General features: G+C 49.5%; 1 protein-coding gene across 2 annotated transcripts; it reads right to left on the bottom strand.

Moving 5' to 3' along the window:
• Positions 1 to 19: 19 nt before the first annotated feature.
• LIPE (lipase E, hormone sensitive type) lies at positions 20 to 22841 on the bottom strand. 2 transcript variants are annotated; one of them, XM_081334711.1, is made up of 10 exons: positions 22764 to 22841; positions 11175 to 11707; positions 7803 to 7893; positions 7442 to 7587; positions 6501 to 6686; positions 5892 to 6186; positions 4257 to 4484; positions 2932 to 3102; positions 1916 to 2286; positions 20 to 1455 (listed from the first exon to the last, which is right to left on the bottom strand). In XM_081334711.1, exons 2-10 carry the CDS (start codon positions 11685 to 11687, stop codon positions 898 to 900), a joined length of 2559 nt encoding a protein of 852 aa, XP_081190837.1. In that variant the 5' UTR covers positions 11688 to 11707; positions 22764 to 22841; the 3' UTR covers positions 20 to 897. The 2 variants fall into 2 exon arrangements, with proteins under 2 accessions (XP_081190837.1, XP_081190836.1); XM_081334710.1 differs by lacking the exon at positions 22764 to 22841 and adding an exon at positions 19480 to 19619.
• Between the last annotated feature and the right edge of the window lie 1060 nt (positions 22842 to 23901).

Here is a 23901-nt window from a genome sequence, read left to right as displayed (position 1 = left end):
AAGTACAGAGGATACGTCATTCAAAATCAAACCAGCTTTTATTCACAAAAAGAGTTGTCCTGCTTAGAAAGAAACTGTAGACTGCGCAGCTTTTCTGCGAGGATCCTGTGTAGTTCCCGAGACCTTCCCTCCCCCTCGGTTTGTAACAACCCCGCTCCCCAAAGGCAAACCAGGTGAGGCGGATAGAAGAGTTGTGAGGACGAAAAAACAACAACAGTGCAATGCAACGTGTTCGTCTAAGAAAACATGGCCGACACCAGAGTGGCGGTGAGGCAAGGCAACGACTGGGAATGCTTTTTTTTTGTGTGTGCAAATGAGCGGAAGACTCTTGTGTTTGGAGAATTGATTCAGCTGGCCTGGGTGGACCAAACCACCCCCCCCCCCAACCCTCTGTGCTTCTTCTGGTGGCTAGGAATGGATTCTTAGAATTTGATAAGAAAGTCACCCCCCCCAAAATACATCTCCCTAAAAATGTTTACCTCATACCGAGATCAAAAATGTGAGGAAAAAGTAGGCGAGTGCAAAGGTGAGTTGCAAACAGGCAGGCCGAGAAGGCCCGGATGATGCGTGCCCAACACCACAAAAGAGAGATCGGCTGCAGAATTGGATGCAGCTTTTTTTTTCTTTTTCCCCCTTTTTAAAAAAATCCAAACAGGTATAAAAGCATCATTCCAGGAGATGAAAAGAACGGAGACTTTTGGGACAAACGGTCGCAACCCCCCCCCCCCCCGAATGTTCGGTTAGCAACGGAGTCGGCAGCGAGAGCTGTTTCCCTGCGAGGTTGGGAGCAATTCATCCAAAGTGTGAAGGGAAAAATTAAAAAGCACCACTGCAAATCACACACCATCTTCAAGCCACAAGGTCGGGGGGGAATAGTTCGGGGGTGGGGGGGGAGGCTCAGGCCCCCACCCCTCTGCCCGAGGTGCTATTTGAAGAACCAGAATCCTGGCCGGGAGTGATAGCAGCGTTTAAGATGGGATCGGCTGTCGAAGGGCTGCTGATGTTCTTGGCTTTGCTTGGCTGGTCCAAGGAGTGTCCCCCAGTTTGGGGGTCTGGAGTTTTGCCGGTGGTCTGGACCCCCTCCATGGGTTGAGTGGTCCTGCTCTCTGCCGCTGGATTAGGCGAGGCTTTGTGCTGGGGAGGGACTCCGTTTTCCTGGAGGGGCAGGTGGTCGTCGGCATTATCGGCCACAACTCGAGACGTTCGCTCCAGTTTGCGATGTTTGTGGAGGGGGGCCGGGGGCTGTGGGGGGGCAGCCTCGGAAGGAACCAGGATGCTCCGGATGATCTCTGTGCAGACGGCCGAGGCCTGGCGGGTCTCGCGGCACAACTGGGACAGGCTGAGAAAGCCGTGGGGCAAATCTTGCACCACTCGCAGGGTGACTGGCTGGCCGAGAGCCCTCAACCTCTGGGCAAACATCACGGAGTCATCCAACATGGGATCCAGAGCACAGGCCTAAGGAGAAGAGATGGTTGGATCCTGTAAATCCTAGGATTCGGGAGATCCATGCGCTCCTCACCTACCCCCATTACAAGCTACTTTGGTCTAGTCAGTGCAAGGGTAGGCCACCTTGGCTCTTTTATGACTTGTGGACTTCAACTCCCAAAATTCCGTGGAAAGAGCTTTTTCCGTGGACTGAAGGGAGCGTGGTTTTGTGTGCTGCCTGCATCCCGCGGATGGGGCTTTGCTTGTTTGCATGGCCTGGTTGCTGTGGACCGGTGATGGTCCAAGGCCCGGGAGTTGGGGACCCCTGCCCTAGGCACTATCTCTTCCCTCTATCTCCCAAGGTCATTGCCACATGCCCACTGGAGAGCTACCTGGGTGATGCTATGTGCGAGCCCGCTCCCCAACTTCCACATCTACGCAACCCACCCACCCCCTTTCCAACCCACCACACAGGCAGGTGTGTGCTCACCACGATATGGATGGGAGGGAGTCCCTTCAGCATTTCATCCGGGGCCAAAAGGGGCGACATGAACGGGTTCTTGACGATGGGCGACAGCTCTAGAGGCAGCCTGGCAGCAGCCTGGCTGGTGCGTAGCGGCTGGAAGCCCTCGGGAAACATCAAGCCCTGGGGACTGCTGGAGGAGACGGCCTCTTGATCCTGGTCGGAGAGGAAGAAGGTGGGCTGATCTTCAGAATCCAAGGTGGTACAGCTTGCGTCTCGCTGGGCATCGGAGGACCCTAAGAAATTTTGACACGTCTGGCTCTTCTTCCGGGAATCTTTGTGGCTGGCAAATGGCTTCGATTTCAGGCTTGTCTCTGATGCGCTTTTCCTCAAGGCTTCTGCACAGAATAACAGAGGAACAGAGTTGGAAGGGACCTTGAGGCCTTCTAGCCCACCCCCACCACCCACCACCGTGCTAAAGCAGGAAACCCTACACCATTTCAGACAAATGGACATCCAATCTCTTCTCAAAAACCTCCAGTGTTGGAGCACCCACTGGTTAATTGTCCTCACTGTCAGGAAGTTTCTCCTTAGTTCTAGGTTGCTTCTGTCCTTGATTAGTTTCCATCCTTTGCTTCTTGTCCTGCCTTCAGGGGCTTTGGAGGATAGCTTGACTCCCTCTTCTTCGGGGCAGCCCCTGAGATATTGGAAGGCTGCTATCGTGTTCCCCCCTCGTCCTTCTCTTCATTAGACTAGACCAGGGGTCGGCAACCTCGGCTCTTTTATGACTCGTGGACTTCAACTCCCAGAATTCCTGAGCCAGCTATGCTGGCTCAGGAATTCTGGGAGTTGAAGTCCACGAGTCATAAAAGAGCCGAGGTTGCCGACCCCTGGACTAGACATTCCCAATTCCAGCAACCATTCTTTATATGTTTTAGCCTCCAGTAGGTGCCACGTCTGTGGCGAGAAGACGAGGAGGAGGAAGGCAGGAGCAGAGAAGCAGAGGAGCTGGCAGCATGGAGCCCGGGGGAGGCCCTTCTTACCATTTACGGCACCCGCCCTGTTGCGCTTGCCTGTCTTGTCCATCAAAGAGCTAACCAAGGCGGACGCACCCAGGCGCAAATCTCGGAAAAGGAGGGCCGTATTCCGGTACATCATGTTCATGGGGTCCAGCTTCTCCAAGGCCGAGTCATCTGGCTGCTCTGACTCCGTTCCTTCGGGTTGGGAGACAATAATGGGGGGGGGAGGAAGTATTTCGATTGGGAGTGCCCAACCCTGGCCCTTCAACTCCCAGAATTCCCCAGCCAGCAGCATGTAAATCATGGGACCGCGGGGGATGCTGCAACGGTCATAAAGGTGAAAAACGCTCGCAAGTCACGTTTTTCAGTGCCTTCGTAACTTCGAATGGTCACTAAATGAACAGTTGTAAGTCGAGGACTACCTGTACAGTACAGGTGCCGCCGCCACTCCCCCCCGCCTCCCCAATTCTGCATGGCTTATAATGACCAATAAGAAAAATTAAAATAAAGAAACCCCCCCCCCCCAAAAAAAGGAACCTCAAGTGGCTTAAAGGAGGGGAGGGGAATTCTGGGAGTTGAAGTCCACAGATCTTAAAGTGGCGAAGGTCGGACACCCCTAATCTAAAAGTAAGCATGTAAACAAAACAAAACAAAAAATCCCCCCCTCCCCCCCAATGCAACAGGAACTCAACTATCACCTGGGAAATAAGCCTTTATTATATCTTCTTGAATGTCGTCAAGACAGGAGCCATCGGGATCTCTGCTGGGAAGCTATGCCAGAGGGCAGAAAAGGCACACTTCCTGGTTCCCCAAAGATGGCCTTACGTGATCTATAGCAGGGGTCCTCAACCCCCCAGGTCTGTGGACCAGTACCGGGCCGGGTAATGCCAGGAACCCGTCCTCACAAACAAGCAAAGCCCCATCCGCGGGATGCAGGCAGCACACAAAACAAGGCACCCTCCGGTCCGTGGAAAACCGTTCTCCACAAAAACCAGTCCCTGGTGTCCAAAATGTTGGGGACCTCTGATCTTATAGGATCCAAAGTGCCCTCACTCTGCCCAACCTCACAAGTCGGGGAAGAACTTTTGAAGACTGAAGGACCGTAAGCAGGCCCTATGCCAAGGGGGTGGGGGGGCTTTACAGGTGACAACTAGCATCCCGAACTGCACTTGGAAGCCAACCTTGAAATATATCTCATCCTCCACCATGGGGCCAATCCTTCCTAAAACCCTCCAGTTCTGACACGGATGCCCGGCGGTCAGTCGCCAGCCCCAGCTTCCTCCCTTCTCGGCCCACCTCCCTAACCTCGCCCCCCGCCTTCCTCCCCTTTTTCCACCGAGCTTCCTCACCTGCGTAGGCACTGAGGCATTTGCACAAGACGCTGAGAGGCAGGAGCGGGTCCAGCAGGGTGAGAAGCCGCGAGGGCGAGGCGGCAATCTCCAAGAGGGTGACGGGGTAGGCTGCCATGATCCCGTCCGGCATCTTGATCCCAAAAGCGGCGGCACGCATGGAGACGGTAATGCAGAGGTTGCCACCGGCGCTGTCCCCTGCAAGGCAGACGGTTTGTGCTGTGGAGCCTGCCGAGGGACGGAAAAGAAGAGGGGATCAGAACTGGGATGGTGGTGATGGAGAGAGAGAAGCAGAAGGATGAAACCGCAGGCGCGATCAACAAAATCGAAACGGTGGCCTTGGATGTTATGATCCAAGCCTTGTTCACCGACTGCTGAAAATCAGCTATCATATTCCCAGCTGTTTCGAGGATAAGAAACGCACTTGAAACTGTCTGATGAATCTTAAGATTGGAACACACACACACACACACACACACTCACTACAAAATTAGAAAAAAAATAATTCTCGGGGTCTCCCTCGGAAAAAAAGGGCGACATTCAAAATCCCCCTACCCTGTTTGTCGCTGTCTCCCAAACTCACCCACTTTTTATTACTGACTTTTCCGCTTGTAGGTGGCCAAGCTATGAACAGATTCCCAATGGATTTAGATTTTGTGTGGAGAAATATAATGAAATATGAGACTCGTTTATACGAAATAGAGTAGGTCAAAGAAACATAGAACTGTCAAGTGCATTAGAAAGATATGGAGACTTGAATCATATTTGCATTAGACAAGTGGATAGAGCAGGGGCCCTCAAACTTGGCCACTTTAAGACTTGTGGACTTCAACTCCCAGAATTCCCCAGCCAGCCATGCATGGCTGGCTGGGGAATTTTGGGAGTTGAAGTCCACAAGTCTTAAAGTGGCCAAGTTTGAGGACCCCTGAGATAGAGCATTGAAACGATCTATTGTTGCAATGATACCATGTTTTCTTTGCATTTCCCCCCACTTATTTTTAAACCCCTTTGCTTTTCGACAATGTACCTCTATCCTAATTATTACTAAGGTTTATCGCACAGTCAGCCAGCTGTTCAGACTTGATTTGGCATTTTTGACCACCTATTAAGGCCTTCCCAAGGACCTGGGATAGGCAGATGTGGATGTCTGACGGAGTTTAGAGGTATCATTGTGGGACAGAAGCTGCTTCGAGTAAACCTTTTGTCCTTGGCCAACACTGGGTTACGTTCTTTTCCCTTTTCTGTTATTATTTCAAAAGCAGCAGTGAAGAAAATAAAACAGGACAGGGGGTTCTCGACTTAACAACCGGGCCTTTACTAACCATTCGAAGCCATAACGCCACTGAAAAAGGGACTTATCATCAGTCACTGCATCTCCGTGATAAAATGTCGGATGCTCGGCAACTGGCGTGTGCCTAGGACGGTTGCAGCGTCCCGGGGGGTGGAATGTCGTGTGATTTTCCCCCTTCTGTGACCAGATTCCACTTAGAAAAGTTGTCAAATGGGGCCAAATTGACTTAACTTAGCCAAGACTTAACTCTTGCTCAGCAAGAGAAATCTGGTGTGGGGGGGTCAACTGTGGCTATAAATCAAGGGCTACCTGTCCTGATTGGTCCTCTGGGCCCAATTCCTTACCCAAGAGGTGGCAGTTCTTAAGGGCCCAGCAGTAGGCGAAGAAGCATTCCTCCAACGCTCGGGGGAAGGGAGCCTCGGGGGAGAGCGCGTAGTCGATGGAAAGAATAGGGGCCCCCAGCTCCTGAGCCCACGATTTCAAGTAGGGCTCGTGAGACTTGGACGTCTGCGCTACGAAACCCCCTCCGTGAAAATGCACCAAAAGGTAAGGGGACCGAGGCAAGATCTTGGTCTTCCAAGGCAACTCCAGGGCCAGAGTTCCTTCCGGTCGCATCAATTTGAGCAATTCCTCGCTGTCCTAGAGAAGAAGAAGAAGAAGCAGATTGCAAGGTTAGATCAAGAGATTCCCAAAGGTCCCGGATTGGCCTCCAGTTGTTGCTTCCTCCCTTCGCCTCAGATGGTGAGCTCTCCACAGGGATCTGGTGGCATTGGCTCCGGGTGCGATTCAAGGTGCTGGTTATAACCTTTAAAGCCCTACAGGGCTTAGGCCCGGGGTACTTGCGAGACCACTTGCTGCCATTGTCAACCTCCCATCGCCTGGTTCGCTCCCACAGAGTCGGCCTCCTCAGGCCTGCTGGGCCAGCTGAGGGCGACCTTCGCACCTGTCCGTACCTGTCCTTCACGCAGCTCGTGGGAAATGAGCCTCATCTGGACGGCTCCTGGCCCAGTGTGGGCCACCGGAGGCGTGATGGTAACGGTCAGTTGGGGGTTAGAAACCAGAGGCAGGTCAAAGGAATGGGGCGGGACCAGCAAGGCTCGGGACAGCCGAACCTGAGAGGAAGCCATGCTGGCTAGCGACTGCAGAGAGATAAAAGCAGAGATTAAACAAACATTGGCCTGTCCTCAAATCTCCAGTATCTTTCCGTTAAGGATTCGAAGCACGTCACTCGTTGAGGAACACGGCACCAAGTTATGGGCTTTGGGTACCCTCCACTTTCCCTTCTCTGTCCATGAGGAGCCTTGTTTGACCTGACATTTGCAGGCTGTCCCCGACTTACAACAGTTTACTTGACCGTGCAAAGTTACCACGGCCCTGAAAAAAAGTGACTTACGGCCATTTTTTGCACCTAGGGCCGCTGCAGCATCCCCAGGGTCACGTGGTTCAAAGCCAAATGCTTGGCAACTGACTTGTATTTAGGACAGTTGCAGCATCCTGGGGTGAGGTGGGGTGGGGTCAGGTGATCCCCTTTTGCGACCTTCTGACAAGCAAAGTCAGTGGGTTAAGCCAGATCCACTTACCAACCGGCTTACTAACTTATCAGCTGCAGTGATTCACTTAACAACCGTGGCAAGAAAGGTCATAAAATGGGCCAAGGCTCACTTGACAACTGTCTCACTTAGCCACAGAAATTTTGGACTCAGTTGTGTTGGGGAGGACTACCTGCATAGTAAAAGTTACAGTAAAAGTTATTAACAATTTCTGTTTATCCTTATGAACCTTTTCCAGATCTGCTCTTTCTTCTGATTTATCTTTTTCTTTTTTTTTTCCTTCCATGAAAATATTGTCGGTGGGGATCCGGTGAGGGACGCCCTTTCCTAGCAGCAGGACTCACCGCCAGCAATTCTGTCTCGGTGAGGTTCCAAAACCTCTTCCAGAAATGGACATCCAAGTTCTGAGTGATGCGCTCAAACTCCAATCCTCGTAGTTCAGGGTCAATGGCAAACTTCCCACTCATGAAGAGAGAGCCAGCAGCCACACCTACAGGAAGGAAGGAAGGAAGGGAGGGAGGGAGGGAGGGAGGGAGGGAGGGAGGAAGGAAGGAAGGAAGGAAGGAAGGAGAGAACGAGAGAAAGAGATCAAAAAAGCTTCCTGCCTAATTATATCCAGAGAAATTCCCACATTAGGGGATCACAAGGGCAGCACAACCATCACGTAACTCTTACTGGATGGTGTACCTGAGTCCTGATACTCACCAATGCCGGAGATGTTACGTTTGTAATTCTCCCCGAAGGAGACCAAGCTGATGGCAATGGTCTGCAGAAAAGGCCGGATCGAAGGCGCAAACTGCAGGATCAAGAGAGGTTAACATGAGAGGTGGTGAGCAATCCCGTTTTTTCCCCCCGATACTTGAACCTAGCCTGCCAACAGCTCCAGGCTACAGAGCTGAACGTAGTTGTTACTGAAATTTATTACTGCTAAGTTTGTAAAGCCGCCCTGAGTCTTCGGAGAAGGGCGGGATATAAATGGAATTAAAATAAAAAAAATAAATTTATGTCAAAGAATGCCGACTGGTGGCCTCCAGGGGGAGGGCGTTCTCTGTGGGTGCACCGGATTTATGGAACCATCTTCCGGTCGAGCTCCGGATGGTGCCCGATCTCCGCTCCTTCCGGCGCGATCTTAAAACCCATCTCTTTAAACAAGCTGGCCTGGCCTGATGGGACGGGGTGGGATTTTTATAAATGAACTTCAATTTTAATCTGTATTAATTTATTATGGGCACTGTTTAATCACGTTTTAATAATTTTTAATTTTTGTATCTAGTTTTTATGTATTGCCCTGTTCACCGCCCTGAGTCCTTCGGGAGAAGGGCGGTATATAAATTAAATTAATAAATAATAAATAAATGTGTGTCAGGCAAAGTACGGCGTATGCCGTAAAATTGAAACTGTAAAATGGGAGATTAAAATATGTACAAATTAAAACAGATCTTGCCCAGGAACTAGCAACCTGGTGCTCTGCCACGCTGCCGTGAGGTCCTCAAGTCAAGTGCACACCGATCGGGACACAAAGGGTAGCGGCACCTATGTGTTATTGTCTGCATGTCACCACAACTGCAAAGCGCAGAAGCAACCGGATAGCTGCGTTTGTTCACAGGGTCCCTGGCTCTTGTTCCCGTTGCAATAAATAAATAAATAACGCACTGATTTATTACTGAAATAATAGCAATTCTGGGCTTACAACTTTTTCTTTAGTGACCATTCAAAGTTACCACGGCACTGGAAAAAGTGACTTATGACCGTTTAGCACATTTACGACCGTTGCAGCATCCCCGCGGTCACGGGATCAAAATTTGGACACTTGGCAACTGACTCGTATCTATGACGGTTGCCAACGACCCTGGGGTCACATGATCCCCTTTTTGCGACCAGCCAAGTCAATGGGGAAGCCAGATTCAATTAACAACCAGTTAGTGTTACTCTCTTAAAAACTGCAGTGATTCACTGAATAGGTGTGGCAAGAAAGCGTCGTAAAGTGGGGCAAAAGCCACGTAACAGAGGTCTCACGTGGCCACGGAAGTTTGGGGCTGAGTTCTGGTTGTAACATTGAGGACTAGCTGTATTCCAAATCTTATTCTCCTTGGTTTGCATGCTTGAAACGCGTCGTAGGAGCTAGCACAGGCATTCCTTGACTTATGGCCACAATCCATCCCAGGATTTCTGTCGCAAAGTGAAACATTTGCTAAGGGAGGTATGCCCCATTTTACAACCTTTCCTGCCACAGCTGTGAAGCAAATGACTATAGTTCTCAAGTTGGTAACACAGTCGCTAAGAGGATCGGGCCTCCCTGTTGACTTTGCTTGCCAGAAGCTTACAAAAGATGATCACATGACCCCGGGGTCAGGGCGACCGTCATAACTAGGAATCAGCAGCCAAGCATCTGGAATTTTGATCCCGTCAACCTGGGGATAGCTGCAGTGGTCATCAGCGTAAAAAGAAGGTCACAAGTCAATTTTTTCAGTGCTGTTGTAATTTCAAATGGTCATTAAGTGAACTGTTGTAAGTTGAGGACTATTTGTACACAGGAACTGATTTATCTTTGAAGACTTTTCTTCCCTCCCAGCTGGAATAAAACAACCAATAACAGACAGATTCCTTTTGGAGGGATACGGGCCAGTTCGTAGTACTTCGGCAGAACCGGTAGCTAATTTTTTTGTTGCCCAGGCCCAGAATGGACTTCTGGAAGTGGCATCCACACAGAGAACCGGTTGTTCCCATATCTGAATCCCACCACTCCTTCCTCCCTCCCTCCTTCCCTCCCTCCCTCCCTGTGGTGGGATTCAGCCACTTCACACCACTTTGGCAGAACCGGAAGCTAATTTTATTGTTGCCCAGGCCCAGAACGGACTTCCGGAACCCAGCATCCACACAGAGAACCGGTGGTTCACCTATTTGAATCCCACCACTGGATACGGTGCCGTTTAGCCGGACAAAGCAACCCCAAAGCCCCTTTTGACATTTTCTGCCAGCCAGGATGCCGGATCAGATCCCAGACAGGGCTGGTTCCAAATTCAGCTGGGAACACACACAAACGCACAAACAACACTCTGCAGCAAGGCTGAAGAGTGACAGGAAAGAGTTGGGGACATGAGCACTCTCTCTCTCTCTCTCTCTCTCTCTGTGTGTGTGTGTGTGTGTGTGTGTAAAACGCAGGACTGTGGCTTGCCATTCAGGGCCGGCTGGTCAAGGCTGCAACTTGTCCGGGAAAAGTGGGGAAAAAAAAATTAAACAGGAAGGTCAGAGCTGCATCTGGTTGACAGGGAGGCTACGTCTAAGGCTACGACAATGCAAGCGGCAACTCAGGCTGTGTGTGTGTGTGTGTGTGTGTGTGTGTGGTGACAAACATGGCTTGTCCTTGTTAAGGTGGTCAAGTAAAAAGCTGAGGTTGCAATTCTATTTTGTATTTTACTGCGCTGAAAGAAGTTGGAAGACAAAGTGTTTTTTTCCTTTCCTTCTTTGCCCTATGCTGGCTCAGGAATTCTGGGAGTTGAAGTCCACGAGTCATAAAAGAGCCGAGGTTGCCGACCCCTGCCCTACACTTTTCCTCCCCCCCCCTTTTTCCCTTTTCCCATTTCCCGAACTATTTTTATTTTCATTTGTATTTTAGTGGTTAAGGCACCAGGCTAGAAAGCAGGAGACAGTGAGTTCAATTTAGCTACGAAAGCCAGCTGGGTGACTTTGGGCCAATCACCAGGAAATGGTGACTTGTAGCTTTTGTCTTAGTAGGCAAGTAAAACCAGCTCTCTCGGCGCAGCCCACCTGACAGGGTTGTCGGTGTGGGGAAAACACACAGTGTTGGATATGTTCGGCACCTTGAACGTATTTGTAAAAATAATAAAGGCAGGATTGTTGGATATGTTCGCCACCTTATTTGTAAAAATAATAAAGGCAGGACTCAAAACATACCTACCTACCTACCTACCTACCATAATCCTAATAAAAACACTTCTTCTAAAGGAAAGAGAGGCAACATCCTTGCATCTTCCCCACCCCCCACCCCAAAAAAACCTCCCTCCCAAGGAGTTCACCTCCTCAATTCTGCAAGATGGCTGCCTCGGTGGTCCTCACCTGAAAGCCCATGCACCGCCCGTAAAAACACCCCTTCTGCATCGTGATGTATTCCTGGAGAAACTGTTCCGAGAGGCCCCGATCCTCGTGGTTGAAGAGGTACCCGGGACGGTTCTGGGTCAACAGGTGCTGGGCTAAGTAGACCAAGGCCCGGAGCTGAGTCAAGGCCACACAATACGCTTCCAGTTCGGCGCAATTGTGGTTGGTCCGGAAGAAGATGCTGCGGCGGTTGGTGGCCACGTAGCGGCTTTTGTGGATGATGTGAGCCACGCAGCAGCGCACCGTCTGGGCCAGGCTGCGGTAGCCGTTGGCCGGCGTGTGCTCGTCCAGGTCAAAGATGTGGTAGACGGCGGAGAAGTGATCCAGCATCGGCTCAAGGCACCGGGCATGTTCTCGGATGGTGGTGAAGGTGGCCAGGAAGCGCTGACCTGTCTCGGTGGGGACGTTCTGGAAGAAAGCCACATTATCCTCGGCCAGCGTGAGTAAGGTTTGGAAGAGCGGCCGGGCATCCATGGTGCTGGAATTGGGGGAGCCTGAGGTGGGAGGAAGAGAAAGAATGAAACCGTTCCAAGAAGAACGGAGAGAAGAGATTGAGGAGGCCCCTTTGGAAGCAGGAGGACGGTGTGGTCCCAACTCCTAACTTTTTTTACTTACATTCTCCTGTCTCTGTCTCAGCTAAGTACTCCATAAAGCCCACGTAGCTCCTGCAAGACTGCTGGCCCTATAAGGGGAGGGGGCATCGCTTAATACAGCAGCAGTCCTCAGCCCCCAACTCTTCTCCCCAATTGTCCAGCCCTTTGAGTGGACGGGAGGAGACCATACTAAACAGGACGAAGCAGGAGAGGGCATTTGGTCACAGAAACGAGGGGAAGCTTAGGCCAAGGGTGTGTGTGTGTGTGTGTGCGTGCATGCGTGCAACCTTGACAATTTTTAAGACTTGCGGACTTCAACTCCCGCAGCTGGCTGTGGAATTCGGGGAGCTGAAGTCCACAAGTCTTAAAAACTGTCAAGCTTGGACGCCTCTGGCTTAGCCCTCGACTTATAAATCACATTTCTCCACCTATTTTTACTTTCCTTCCCTCAACTCTCCACAAAAAAGTACAACTGCCAATCTTTTCCCTCCTGTGGGGGTGGGGGGTTGGGGAAGGCGCAAACCACAACACTCACAATTTTTTTTTTGCCAGATTGCCTTTTGCTCTTTCCCACCAGCCCAGTGTGAGAACCACCACCCCGCTTCTCTCCCCACGTCCTCCTCCCAGCCCCATTTCAGCTACTAAGGAACAGCAGTCCTTCTTATGGTGGGTCTAGTTCAGGGGTAGGCAACCTTGGCTCTTTTATGACTCGTGGATCTGGGAGTTGAAGTCCATGAGTCATAAAAGAGCCAAGGTTGCCTACCCCTGGTCTAGTTTCAGAGCCTGGAAGACCCTTCCTATGCATTGTCCCCCTCCTCACAAACCCCAAAGAAAATTTACGACACCTCTGCCAGGGAGGTCACCCCTCATTCCGCAAAGGAGACGGAGATAAATGTTATTTCGGGCTCCCCTTTTTGAGTTCGGGGAAGGGAGCGAGAGAGATCGGCGGGCATCTCTGCCCAGAGCCGAGACCCTTCCCCATTTTGCTAACAAATCTCCCCCTGCAAGGTCATCTCACCTGTTTTGGGGGGGGGGAAATCCTGTGCAAGGACAGGACACTCACCCGGTGTCAACTAACCCGGCATCCAGCCTTCTGATGAAGGGATCGAGTTGCCTTACAACCACTGGCTGACTTAAAATACCGCTGGGGAAACTGACTCCGCCTTTGGAGGACGAAGAGGAGGGAGGGGTCAGTCCAGAAGAGGAAGGAGGAGGAAAGCAGGAGGAGCCCCCCCTCACCCCCCCAGGTTTGCTGGGTGAAGGGGTGCAAGCTGAACAGAGATGCCTGAATTTAACCCACCGCGACGAGATCTGGAGACCGAGAAAAACAGGATGAAGGGATGGGCATCTCTCTCTCTCTTTTCTCTCTCTCTCTTTCTCTCTCTCTCTTTCTCTTTCTCTCTCTCTCTCTTCTCTCTCTCTCTCTTTCTCTCTCTCTCCTCTACATGAACTTACTATTTTTCCAGAGAAGAAGATCATCTCCTCCGGAGACAGGAATTTTGGGGCAGCAGATCAACTCTCCTCTGAAATGCCATTCCTGGAATACACGAGGCGCCACCAGCAGCTCTTTAAGGAGAAATCTGGGTGCCCGTTGTGGGGTGGGGAGGGGGGAAAGTAAGGGGAAGCGAAGCGTTTTTGGGATGCAGGAGGAGCAGGAATGATCAAACGAGGAGACGGTTCGGGAAAGAAAACCGCCAGGCTCCATACGGGGGGGGGGGGTCCTTGGCTTACGACCACGACCGATCCCAACATTTCTGTGGCTAAGGGAGGCATTTGTTAAGTGAGGTTTGCCCTGTTTGACAAGCATTCTTGCCATTATTTCTTAAGCGAATCACTGCAGTTAGTATAACAATGGTTGTTATGTGATTCTGGCTCCCCACCACCACCCATTGACTTTGCTCGTCAGAAAATAATAATAATAATAATAATAATAATAATAATAATAATAATAATAATAATAATAATAATAATAATAATAATAATAATAATAATAATAATAATAAAAAACAATAATAATAATTGGAAGGGACTTTGGAGGTCATCTAGTCCAACCCCCTGCTCAGGCAGGAAATCCTATACCATTTCAGACAAACGGCTGAAAAGTTTCTTCTTAAAAACCTCCAGTGTTGGAGCATTCACAGCTTCTAGAGGCAGGTGGTTCCACTGGTTAATTGTTCTCACTGTCAGGAAGTTTCTCCTTAGTTCTAGGTTGCTTCTCTCTTTGGTTAGTTTCCATCTGTTGCTTCTTGCCCTGCCTTCTGGTGCTTTGGAGAAGAGCTTGATCACAAAAGGTGATCCTACGATCCCGGGACACTGCAGCCGTCATAAATATGCCAAGCATCTCCGTTTTGATCCCATGACCCACGGGGATGCTGCGAAAATAGGTCCTAAGTCGCTTTTTCCCCCCCCCCCAGTGCCGTTGTAACTTAGAACGGTCGCTAAACGGACTGTTTTTAAGTCAAGGCCTACCTGTAGTGCAGAGAATTGAGAGCTGAAGTTCTGTGGCTTGGAAGAATACTCTCCTACAGATAACCCTCGACTTACACCCATTAGTAAATCCAGGACTACCTGCAAACCTCTCTCCTACAAGGCTTAATCATTATTCCCCTCAGCTGAGCACAAGTATCTGAGGGGCTGCCACAAGGCAGAGGGGGCCAGGTTGTTCCCCAAAGCACCAGAGGGAAGGACGAGAAACAATGGTTGGAAGCTGATCAAGGAGAGAAGCAACCTGGAATTAAGGAGAAACCTCCTGACAGTGAGGACAATCAACCAGTGGAACAGCTTGCCACCAGAAACTGTGGGCGCTCCATCCCTGGAGGTTTTTAAGAGGAGACTGGACAGTCACTTGTCTGAGATGGTATAGGTTCTCCTGCTCGAGCAGGGGGGGGGGGCTGGACTAGAAGACCTCCAAGGCCCCTTCCAGCTTCTATTCTACTATTCTAATTTGCAAAGGGAAAGCTGATAAGACACTTGCCCCACATCCCCTGCATGGAATTTCATTCTAACCCCATGAAGCTTAGTTCTAAGAAAAGAGGAATTGTGTTGTTTTCATCACGACACAAAACAAGGGCCCTTTCTCAATACCTGGCACGCTGCCTTGGCTCTTGACTTCCTTTCGTTCACGAGTCCAGATCAAATGAAGAGGAATCAGCTTTTTAAAAGGGGGGCCTATTCTGCCCCACGGATGGGGAGCTACAGCTGAGGGGCTGCTGGAGCCTGGCGGGGAAGCAATTTGAGCCTTTATACAAGGTCCGGATAGAGGTGCCACCCCGAATTATGTCCACAACTGACCCCAAAATTTCGGCGGCTAACACGGGTTAAAGTGAATTTTTGTCCCGTGTTACGACCTTCCTCGCCCCAGTGGTTCCATGAGCGACACAAGTTGCTAAGTGAATCTGGCTTCCCCATTGTCAGAAGGTCGCAAAAGGGAATCACGTGATCCCGAGGATGCTGCAACCGTCATAAATACGAACCAGCTGTCAAGCATCCGAATTTTGGCCCCCTTGATCGTGGGGATGCTGCAATGGTCGTTAAGTGTGAAAAACATTCGTAAGTCCCTTTCCCCCCCCCCCCGTGCTGTTGTAACTTTGAACGGATGACCTGCAACATCACGCTGCTTTTGACCAGAAGAAATAACTATCCCAGAATTGGGCAGGTTTGGAAAAGGAATCCCGAGAGATTCTTTTAATTCACTGGGCTTTCAATCAGGAAGCTCCAGGTCGATCTTCCCAACATAAAGAATACAGAATAACAGAGTTGGGAGGAATCTTAGAGGTCTTCTAGTCCAACCCCCCCCCCTTGACCAACCAGGATATCTGATATCGTTCCAGAAAAAAATGGCTTTTGAATCTCTTTTCTTAAAAAAACCTGATGGTGCACCCACAACTTCTGGTGGCAAGCTGTTTCACAGATTAATTCTTCTCGCTGTCAGGAAATCTCTCCTTAATTCTAGACTGGATCTCTCTTTAAGGATCCTGCAACCCATCCCTTCTTCTCTTGCCCTCAGGTGCTTTGGAGAACAGGCTGACTCTTCCTTCCAAGCCTCTCAAATATTGGAAAGATGTCCGGAGAAGGAGGAAGAAGAGGAGGGATTTACATTTCAAGCCTGGTCCGCTATCCGTCACGTACTTTAATATCCACTTCTATCCATTTAAATGACTCCTGATTTGTACAGGAAGCCTTCGGCTTATGACAATTGGGGTTATAAGCATGCTGGCTGGGGAATTCTGGGCGTTGAATGGCCAAGGTTGAGAAACACGGGTCTAAACCCACTTACAGTCCCAAACCCAAACTCACGAGTGTGTGTTTGCCTTAAACAGGCAGGACAGGCCACTACTTGGGATCTTCTGGGGACAAAGGGGAAAAAAAAAGATTAGGCTTTCTTATTCCCACCTTCCCAATTTGTCACGCAGGCCTATATATATATCAGCAGCTGGAAAGCTGAGCTGGTGTTCTTCTCCTTCCTTCTGTGTTGCATGTGTGGAAAAACTGCCGTTAAAATAAAAAAAGCCCCCAACACAGCCAGACTCCCAGGACTGGGGGCAATTGTGATGTCAGAGGTGTCGGCCAATCACCGCTGTGGACAGCCAGCTTCTGCCACCTCCCACCAGGTGAGATTCTCATCATTCCTGAACGAAGAAGCATCGGATCCTTCCTGCACTCCGCCAAGGGGCAGGTTACAACGCCATCTCGGAACAGGTGGAAATCTACCGATCTCCGATTGCTCCAAGCAAGGTACAGTTATGCCTTGTGTAATGCGACAGGTGTGCTTCAAATGAAGCACAACCTCTCATATTCACCTAAGGCTGGATGCCCTTTAAGAGGCAGACCAGCTACTGTCAAAAGAGAATCAAGGCTTCATCGACTTTTATGATTGCTATTAATTAGCAGACACGCCAGAGGATTGTTTGCCATAACTGTGCTGTGTGGGTGGACGAGTAGAGAACCTATCTATCAAGAAGGTGTGGCACATACCACAGTCAGCTTCCTCAGCTGTGAAGTCATGGGTACTGAATTCCAAGCCCCAGGAAGGAACGCATATAACTGGCACCACTTTGGTGTAGTGGTTACGGCACCAAACTAGAAACTGGGAGACGGTGAGTTCTAGTCCCACCTTAGGCATGAAACCCATCTGGGACAATCACCAAGAGACAGCGAGTTCTAGTCCCACCTTAGGCATGAACCCCTCTGGGACAATCACCAGGAGACAGTGAGTTCTAGTCCCACCTTAGGTATGAACCCATCTGACTCAATCACCAGGAGACGGTGAGTTCTAGTCCCACCTTAGGCATGAAAGCTATCTGAGTGTCTTTGGGCCAATCACCAGGAGATGGTGAGTTCTAGTCACACCGTAGGCATGCAACCCATCTGGGTCAATCAGGAGACGGTGAGTTCTAGTCCCACCTTAGGCATGAACCCATCTGATTCAATCACCAGGAGATGGTGAGTTCTAGTCCCACCTTAGGCATGAAAGCTATCTGAGTGTCTTTGGGCCAATCACCAGGAGATGGTGAGTTCTAGTCCCACCTTAGGCACGAAACCCATTTGGGTCAATCACCAGGAGACTGTTGGTCTAGTCTTATGTTAGTCAGAAAAGCCAGCTGGGTGACCTTGGGCCAATCACCAGGAGACAGCGAGTTCTAGTTCTGCCTTAGGCATGAAAACCAACTGGAGGAACTTTAAGCCAGTCCCCCCCCCCCCCCCCGCTCTCTCGGTCAAATCTACCTCACGGGATTGTTGCTGTGGAGAAAAGTGGAGGAGGAAGGCGTGTTGGATAGATTGCTGTCTCGAGTCATTTGTCAAAATAATAAAGGCAGGATATAAACACACTAATGAGGATCTCCTCTTCCTGGAAGAATGCAACATTACCATACCGAACTGGGCAACAATTCTGATTCCCGCCTTGCTCACTCCCACGGCATCAGCCAGGTAAGAATCAGGAGAGCAACATGAAATCCCAAGGGGAGATCCCAGCCTGCCTCGAGAAAGGAAGGGACCTTGGAGGTCTTCTAGTCCAACCCCCTGCTCAGGCAGGAAGCCCTGTATGATTTCAGACAAAGGGGTTGTCCAATCTCTTCTTAAAAACCTCCCATGCTGGAGGACCCGCAATGTCTGGAGGCAAGTCATCCCACTGGTTCATTGTTCTAAGGACCCCCGCTTCTGTTCTCAGAAAAGGACCAGTTGTCCCGAAGTGACACATCCAGGGGACGAATTCCACTGGTGCCTGGCAGTTCCTCCCGGAGAAGTGGAATTTAGCATGGGCTGAGTCACTCCTTTGGCAGCTGGAAGAAAACAACATCTCGGGGAATTGGGGAAAACTCTGTTTCTACAGCCGGTGGGGGTGGATTAGGGCAGGGGCCATAAACACCAAAGGGGGCTGCCAGCACATTTCCCGTGAAACCGAAAGGAAGGCAGGCGGTGGGGGGAGGGGGCAAGGAGCAGGCTGATAGGGAGGATGGTCCACAGCTTTGGGGGGGGGGAAGAGAAATAAATGGGTTGGGAAACCCTACAGAACACAGAGGTTAAAGGCAATTCTTCTCCCTCCTCAAAGCCCCTGGGACCCTTTGCCCTTTGCCCTCTGCTGCCAAAGAAGGGCTAGAGAAAGCAAAGCCGACAAGGACAAAACTGCGCAAACAACAGCAAAGAAGTTACTTTCGAAGTTACGAGAGCGGCACTAAAGTTTTTCAACTTAACGACTAATAAAGGGGAATATTTGTAGCTCAGGGTGGAACCGTGGGGTCCTTGAGCTTGGTGCTTTTCTTACAGACGTTTCATCGCCCAACTAGGTAACATCATCGGTGCCGCCGTTAGCTTGTGCCAGCACCGATGATGTTGCCTAATTTGGGTCATGAAACGTCTGCAAGAAAACCACCAAGCTCAGAGAGCACCAAGGACCCCACACTTAACGACTGTTGCGGCATGCCGGTGCTCATGGGATCAAAATTCATCGTCTTGGCAACTGATTCCTATTTATGATAGTTGCGATGTCCCTGTGTGTGTGTGTGTGTGTGTGTGTGTGTGTGTGACGTGATGACCTTTTGTGGTCTTCCGACAAGCAAAATCAGTAGAGAAGCCGGATGCATTAAACAGGCGGGTGGCACAGCTTCCCTTAACAAGCGGGGAAGGAAAGGGGACGAAACTCGCTTAGCAACTGTCTTGCTTTAGCAACGGAAACTATGGTTGGAAATCGAGGACTACCTGTATTCTGGGTCAGGGGTTCAAGCCGCTGTGTCGGCTCCACCCAGCCTTGGGCTTGGAGTGGATATTCTGCGCCTTTCCTTCAAAGCATCCCAATTCTCTGCCTCCCGTTCCCCCTCCCACCCCACTGGTTACACAAGGCAAAAGAACATCGGCTTCTCCTAAGGCTCAGCCTGTTCTTCATTAATCGCTGGCGTAAATTAGGAGGCCCCAGATGGCAAGGAGATGCCCCCCCGAGGCCATCTGTACCAGGCACACAGCCTACAAACCATCCTTTGTGACTGCCAGTTGAGCTCTCACCCTCCACGTCCCCAGAGCCAAGAGTTCCCTAGAAGGCAACAGGCAGCATGCCTGCTTCACTCTTTGAAAATGGAACACCTGGGTGCGCGCGCACACACACACACACACACACACACACACACACACACAAAATAGGGCAGGTAACTTAGTGGCACCTGCGAGTGAGCGCAGCTTACCCAACAAACACTTAAACCAGTCCATAGCCATATAGTGGAGAAACACAGCTGCGATGCAGCGGCAGGAAGCTTGCAAAAACCCAAGGGACGGACGGATGCGTGTCTCCGGGGAAAAAAAAAAGGAATTAAGGTTTGCAACAACACCGTTGCCAGCTGGTTTGCAAGTTACCAAACCAAATTGAAAACAAAAACACAAAGTGTCCTGCCCTCACAGTGATGACAACAGGAATGACAAACGAAAAACAAATGCTAAAGGAAGCTGGCACCAGTGTGAGTTTTCTCCACCCCATTTTTTTAGCACTGGTGCCAGTTTTCGTTCTGGGACAGAGTGCTTGAGCATGACTTACAGTGCTCGTATTCAAAAATGCTGGTTTAAATATAGAGCAGAGGTCTCCAAACGTGGCAACGTAAGACTTGTGGACTTCAACTCCCAGCCAGCCTTGCTGGGAGTTGAAGTCCTCAAGTCTTAAAAGTTGACAAGTTTGGAGACCCGCCCCCCCCATAGGTAGGGGAAGTCTCCAGGAAATTAAGATAGCACTGAAATTGAAGGCTGGGAGACAGAGAGGCAGCCTTCTGAATTTGGACGTTGAGAGAAAATATATCAGCTCATCCCTTATTATGTTGGCTGCAAGGACGGTGGAAAAGCGATTCATTAAATAGCCGTGGGAACATCTACTTGGACGGAGTAATAGAGTGTGTGGCAATCTTGATATATTTGCAGGTTCGTTATCCTAAGACAGCAGCAATTTCTCAAGGAACAACAAATGCTTCACGCTTACCCATCAAAAGAGGATATATTCCATAGAACAGAAAGATTGACTTCTTCTAGCTGTTTTCAGCCAAAAGCACATAAATTAAGAAGGAGTGTTGCTGTGTGGCAGGACAAGATTAAATGAAATGTGGTGGTTACTTGACTGACAAATACTTTTATTATGCTATTTGTGTGACATTTATTTCTTGCTTAAGAAGATTGTTCCTTGCTCGAAATCAGTTGACAATAGATAACTTGACTAATATATTTTGTTTATAAGCGGACTAAGCAAGCAACATGCAAGGAATTCAGCAAAAGTTGAGACTCTGAGGCAGTCTCATCCAACATTCATCTTTGCTCAAAATATTAAGACCAAGTAGGAAGGCATTCAAGAGCATAGACACCGCAACAATGCAATATTTATGGTGCAATCCTATGTAGAGAAGAATTCTATTAACTCTGGGCTTGATTCTAATTAAGCATGTTTACAAAGAAAAAAAATCAAAAGTACTCTGAAACGCAAGTTGTCATCCAAGTAGCACATAACTAACTACTTTGGGAATTAAACCCCATTTCAGAATTTTTAAAGTTTAAACCTTTGAAAGGTGTTTTTCAAAAGGTGACTGAACTTTCTTGATTTTTTTCTCCCCCTGGAAAATGTTCCGAGGGACTGAAGAAGCTGCTTGGATGAAAAACAAAATGTTTTCAAGGAGGAAAAACTTGAGAAATTCCAGCTTCCTTTTGGGAGGGGAAAAAAAACACACGTTTGGGAAAATCATGACCTGAATGATTGAAAGGCAATCCTAAACCTCAACTTTACATTGTAAAACACATACACCTGTCTCTGGACTTTCAAATGGATGCAGCTTATATCTCTTTTTCCAGGAAGACACAAGGCCAAACCCCTTCCCATGGAATTTCCTTTTATGTTTTTTGATTTATTTTTAACACTTGATGGTTTTATTGTCTTGTTTTCCCGTATTCCCAGATAGAACCTGTTTGTTGAGTCAACTGCAGCTATTGTAAAATAACACAGAAATCATAGGAAGCTGTGCTAAATATATCCAACAATTCTTAGCACATTAAAAAAAAAGCTGTCCTCTTTCCTAATATTTTATAGTCAGAGGCCACTTTCAAAAACCTTCAAACTACCAACGTCACTTGATGCAGCCTAAAAGAAAAAAGTCACTGATTTATACATAATCTAGTAAGCTCTATTTACAGTGGCCTTCAGGGATCTTTCCAGTTAAGTAATTTTGACAGCAATGATCCCACTGTCTTAGTTGGTGCAGCACCATGATTATAAATGTTGGTCCAGTTACACAGCTTCAGGAATAGAATAGAATAGAACAGCAGAGTTAGAAGGGACCTTGGAGGTCATCTAGTCCAACCCCCCCACTCAGGGCAGGAAACCCTATCCCATTTCAGACAAAGGGTTCTCCAATCTCTTCTTAAAAACTTCCAGTGTTGGAGCATTCACAACTTCTGGAGGCAAGTTGTTCCACTGATTAATTGTTCTAATTGGCAAGGACAATGGGATCTGTGATCCAAAACATCAAACAAGCCAGCTGATGTATTACAGGACAAATCTCTCGTTCATTTACATCAGTGTTTTCTCCACTTGGCCATTTTCAGATGTGCAGATTTCAGCTCCCAGAATTCCCCAGTCAAGCTTTTGAGAAAAACGGATTTACACTAACTGCCCCCGGATTTGCTAAGTCAAACTCCTACAAAGTTATGAACTGAGTCTAGTCCACTTGGGATGCACCATGTTGGGGAAATTGGACTTCCTCAATCAGCAGCCCCAGGTACCTTCTATCCCAGGGGTGGGCAACTTTATGACCTGTAGACTTCAATATCCAGAATTCCTGAGCCAGCATGGCTACCTTAGGGATTCTGGGAAATGAAGTCCATCAGTTCTACCCCTAGCATTCCTGTCCTAGCCTCTGCCCCTTTCTAGCAGATCTCCCCAGATGTCCCCAGGACACTTTGGATTACATCTCTCAGAATCCCTGCAGGCAGATTTTGCAAGCTGAGGCTTATGGGCGCAGTAGTCCAAAAATATCTGGAGAACACCCAGGAAGGTCAGTGCCCATCTTCATACCCCTTATGCCCACTGTGGGGTCTACCATGAATCTCTTCCCTCCAATTCCCCCTCCCCAAGCTTATTGTCCTAGAGAGGCTCATCTCCTTCCAGCTTCCATCTGCATCTTCCCAGGACCACAACTCCCAGAATCCCCCAGAAAAGTTCCTCGAAGGGCAAAGGAACCGTGCCAGGCTCATTTAAGCTAAGTCTGCACCGATTTCTTTCTCATACCTTTTGGGCAACCCCCCCGCCCTCCCGCCCTCCTAAAGCCACTTGGGTTTCCGCGCTTCCTTGGCGGTGGGGGGGCAGCTGTCAAGTTCCCCCCTCCCTCGTCAATGGAATCGTCTGATCCGCTGATCTAGGGCTCACGAGGCGGGCCGTCCCAATCGTCTTTGGGGGGGTGGTTTACATCTGCCTAACCGTCCCGCTCCCTCGCCTTCTACTCACCCAATGAGGCTGCCGTCCACCTCTGCCCACAGGTGGCCCCTTTACGCGCCGGTTTCCGCCTTAGTCCGAACGCTCGGAGGCGCCACATGACGGCCGCGCACCAATGGGCGGAGGGCGGAGCCGGCGAGGTGTCCCCCTTGGAACGTCACCCCGCCAGTTCCCTTGAAGACAGCGCCTGAGCCCGCCTCCTCCTCTCTTTTGGGCCGCCCTTCTTAAAGGGGCCGCGCGCCCTCCGGCTTCTGCGGAGACCAGGAAAGCGCCCCGCTGGGTATGAAGAGTTCGGGTAGAAGGGTGCTTTAAACCTGGCAAATTTAAAATGGGTGGACTGGGGAATTCTGGGAGTTGAAGTCCACCCAAAGAACCTGCTGGCTAGGGGATTCTGGGAGTTGGAGTCCACTCAATTTAAAGCACACCGGCTGGAGGATTCTGGGAGTTGAAGTCCATCCATCTTAAAGCAAGCTGTCTAGGGGATTCTGGGAGTCGAAGTCCATCCATCTTAAAAACAAGCTGGGTAGGGGATTCTGGGAGTTGAAGTCCATCCATCTTAAAAACAAGCTGGGTAGGGGATTCTGGGAGTTGAAGTCCATCCATCTTAAAAACAAGCTGTCTAGGGGATTCTGGGAGTTGAAATGAGTTGAAGTCCGTCCATCTTAAAGCAAGGTGGCTGGGGAATTTTGGGAGTTGAAGTCCATCCATCTTAACTCAGCCTTCCATCCTTCCGAGGTAGGTAAAATGAAGACCCAGATTTTTGGGGGCAATAAGCTGACTTTGTAATAATGCCGCTTGGGGTGTGTGTGTGAAAGCCTTAATAAGCAGGCATATACATAGAATGAAGGCTACTGCTAAGCTTGTAAGCCGCCCTGAGTCTTCGGAGAAGGGCGGGATATAAATGGAATTAAAATAAATAAAAAATAAAACAACCTTGCTGGGAAGTTCTGGGAGTAGAAGTTCATGCATATTAAAGCAAGCTGGCTGGAGACTTCTGGGAGTTGAAGTCCATCTTAAAGCAAGCTGGCTGGGGGATTCTGGGAGTTGAAGTCCACCCATCTTAAAGTTGCCAAGTTTGGAAAACTGGGATAAAAGATTGTAACATTGCATCCTCCCTCGGAAGTAAGCGTTTGGGGCTGCAAATAATCAG

The sequence above is a fragment of the Vipera berus genome (genome assembly GCF_964194415.1).
Source record: "Vipera berus genome assembly, chromosome: 9".
Lineage (NCBI taxonomy): Eukaryota > Metazoa > Chordata > Lepidosauria > Squamata > Viperidae > Vipera > Vipera berus.
The sequence above is the reverse complement of the archived record's forward strand: the minus strand, read 5'-3'. Positions and strand labels throughout refer to the sequence as shown.

Bases quoted from the DNA above. Each gene is read 5' to 3' on its own strand.
- LIPE (XM_081334710.1), bottom strand. From the start codon at position 19,510: ATGGCTATGGACTGGTTTAAGTGTTTGTTGG. The intron at 6,687-7,441 runs GTGAGTCCTGCT...ATCTCTCTGCAG, and splicing joins CCGAGACAGAATTGCTGGCG to TCGCTAGCCAGCATGGCTTC. The intron at 2,287-2,931 runs GTAAGAAGGGCC...TATTCTGTGCAG, and splicing joins CAGGGCGGGTGCCGTAAATG to AAGCCTTGAGGAAAAGCGCA.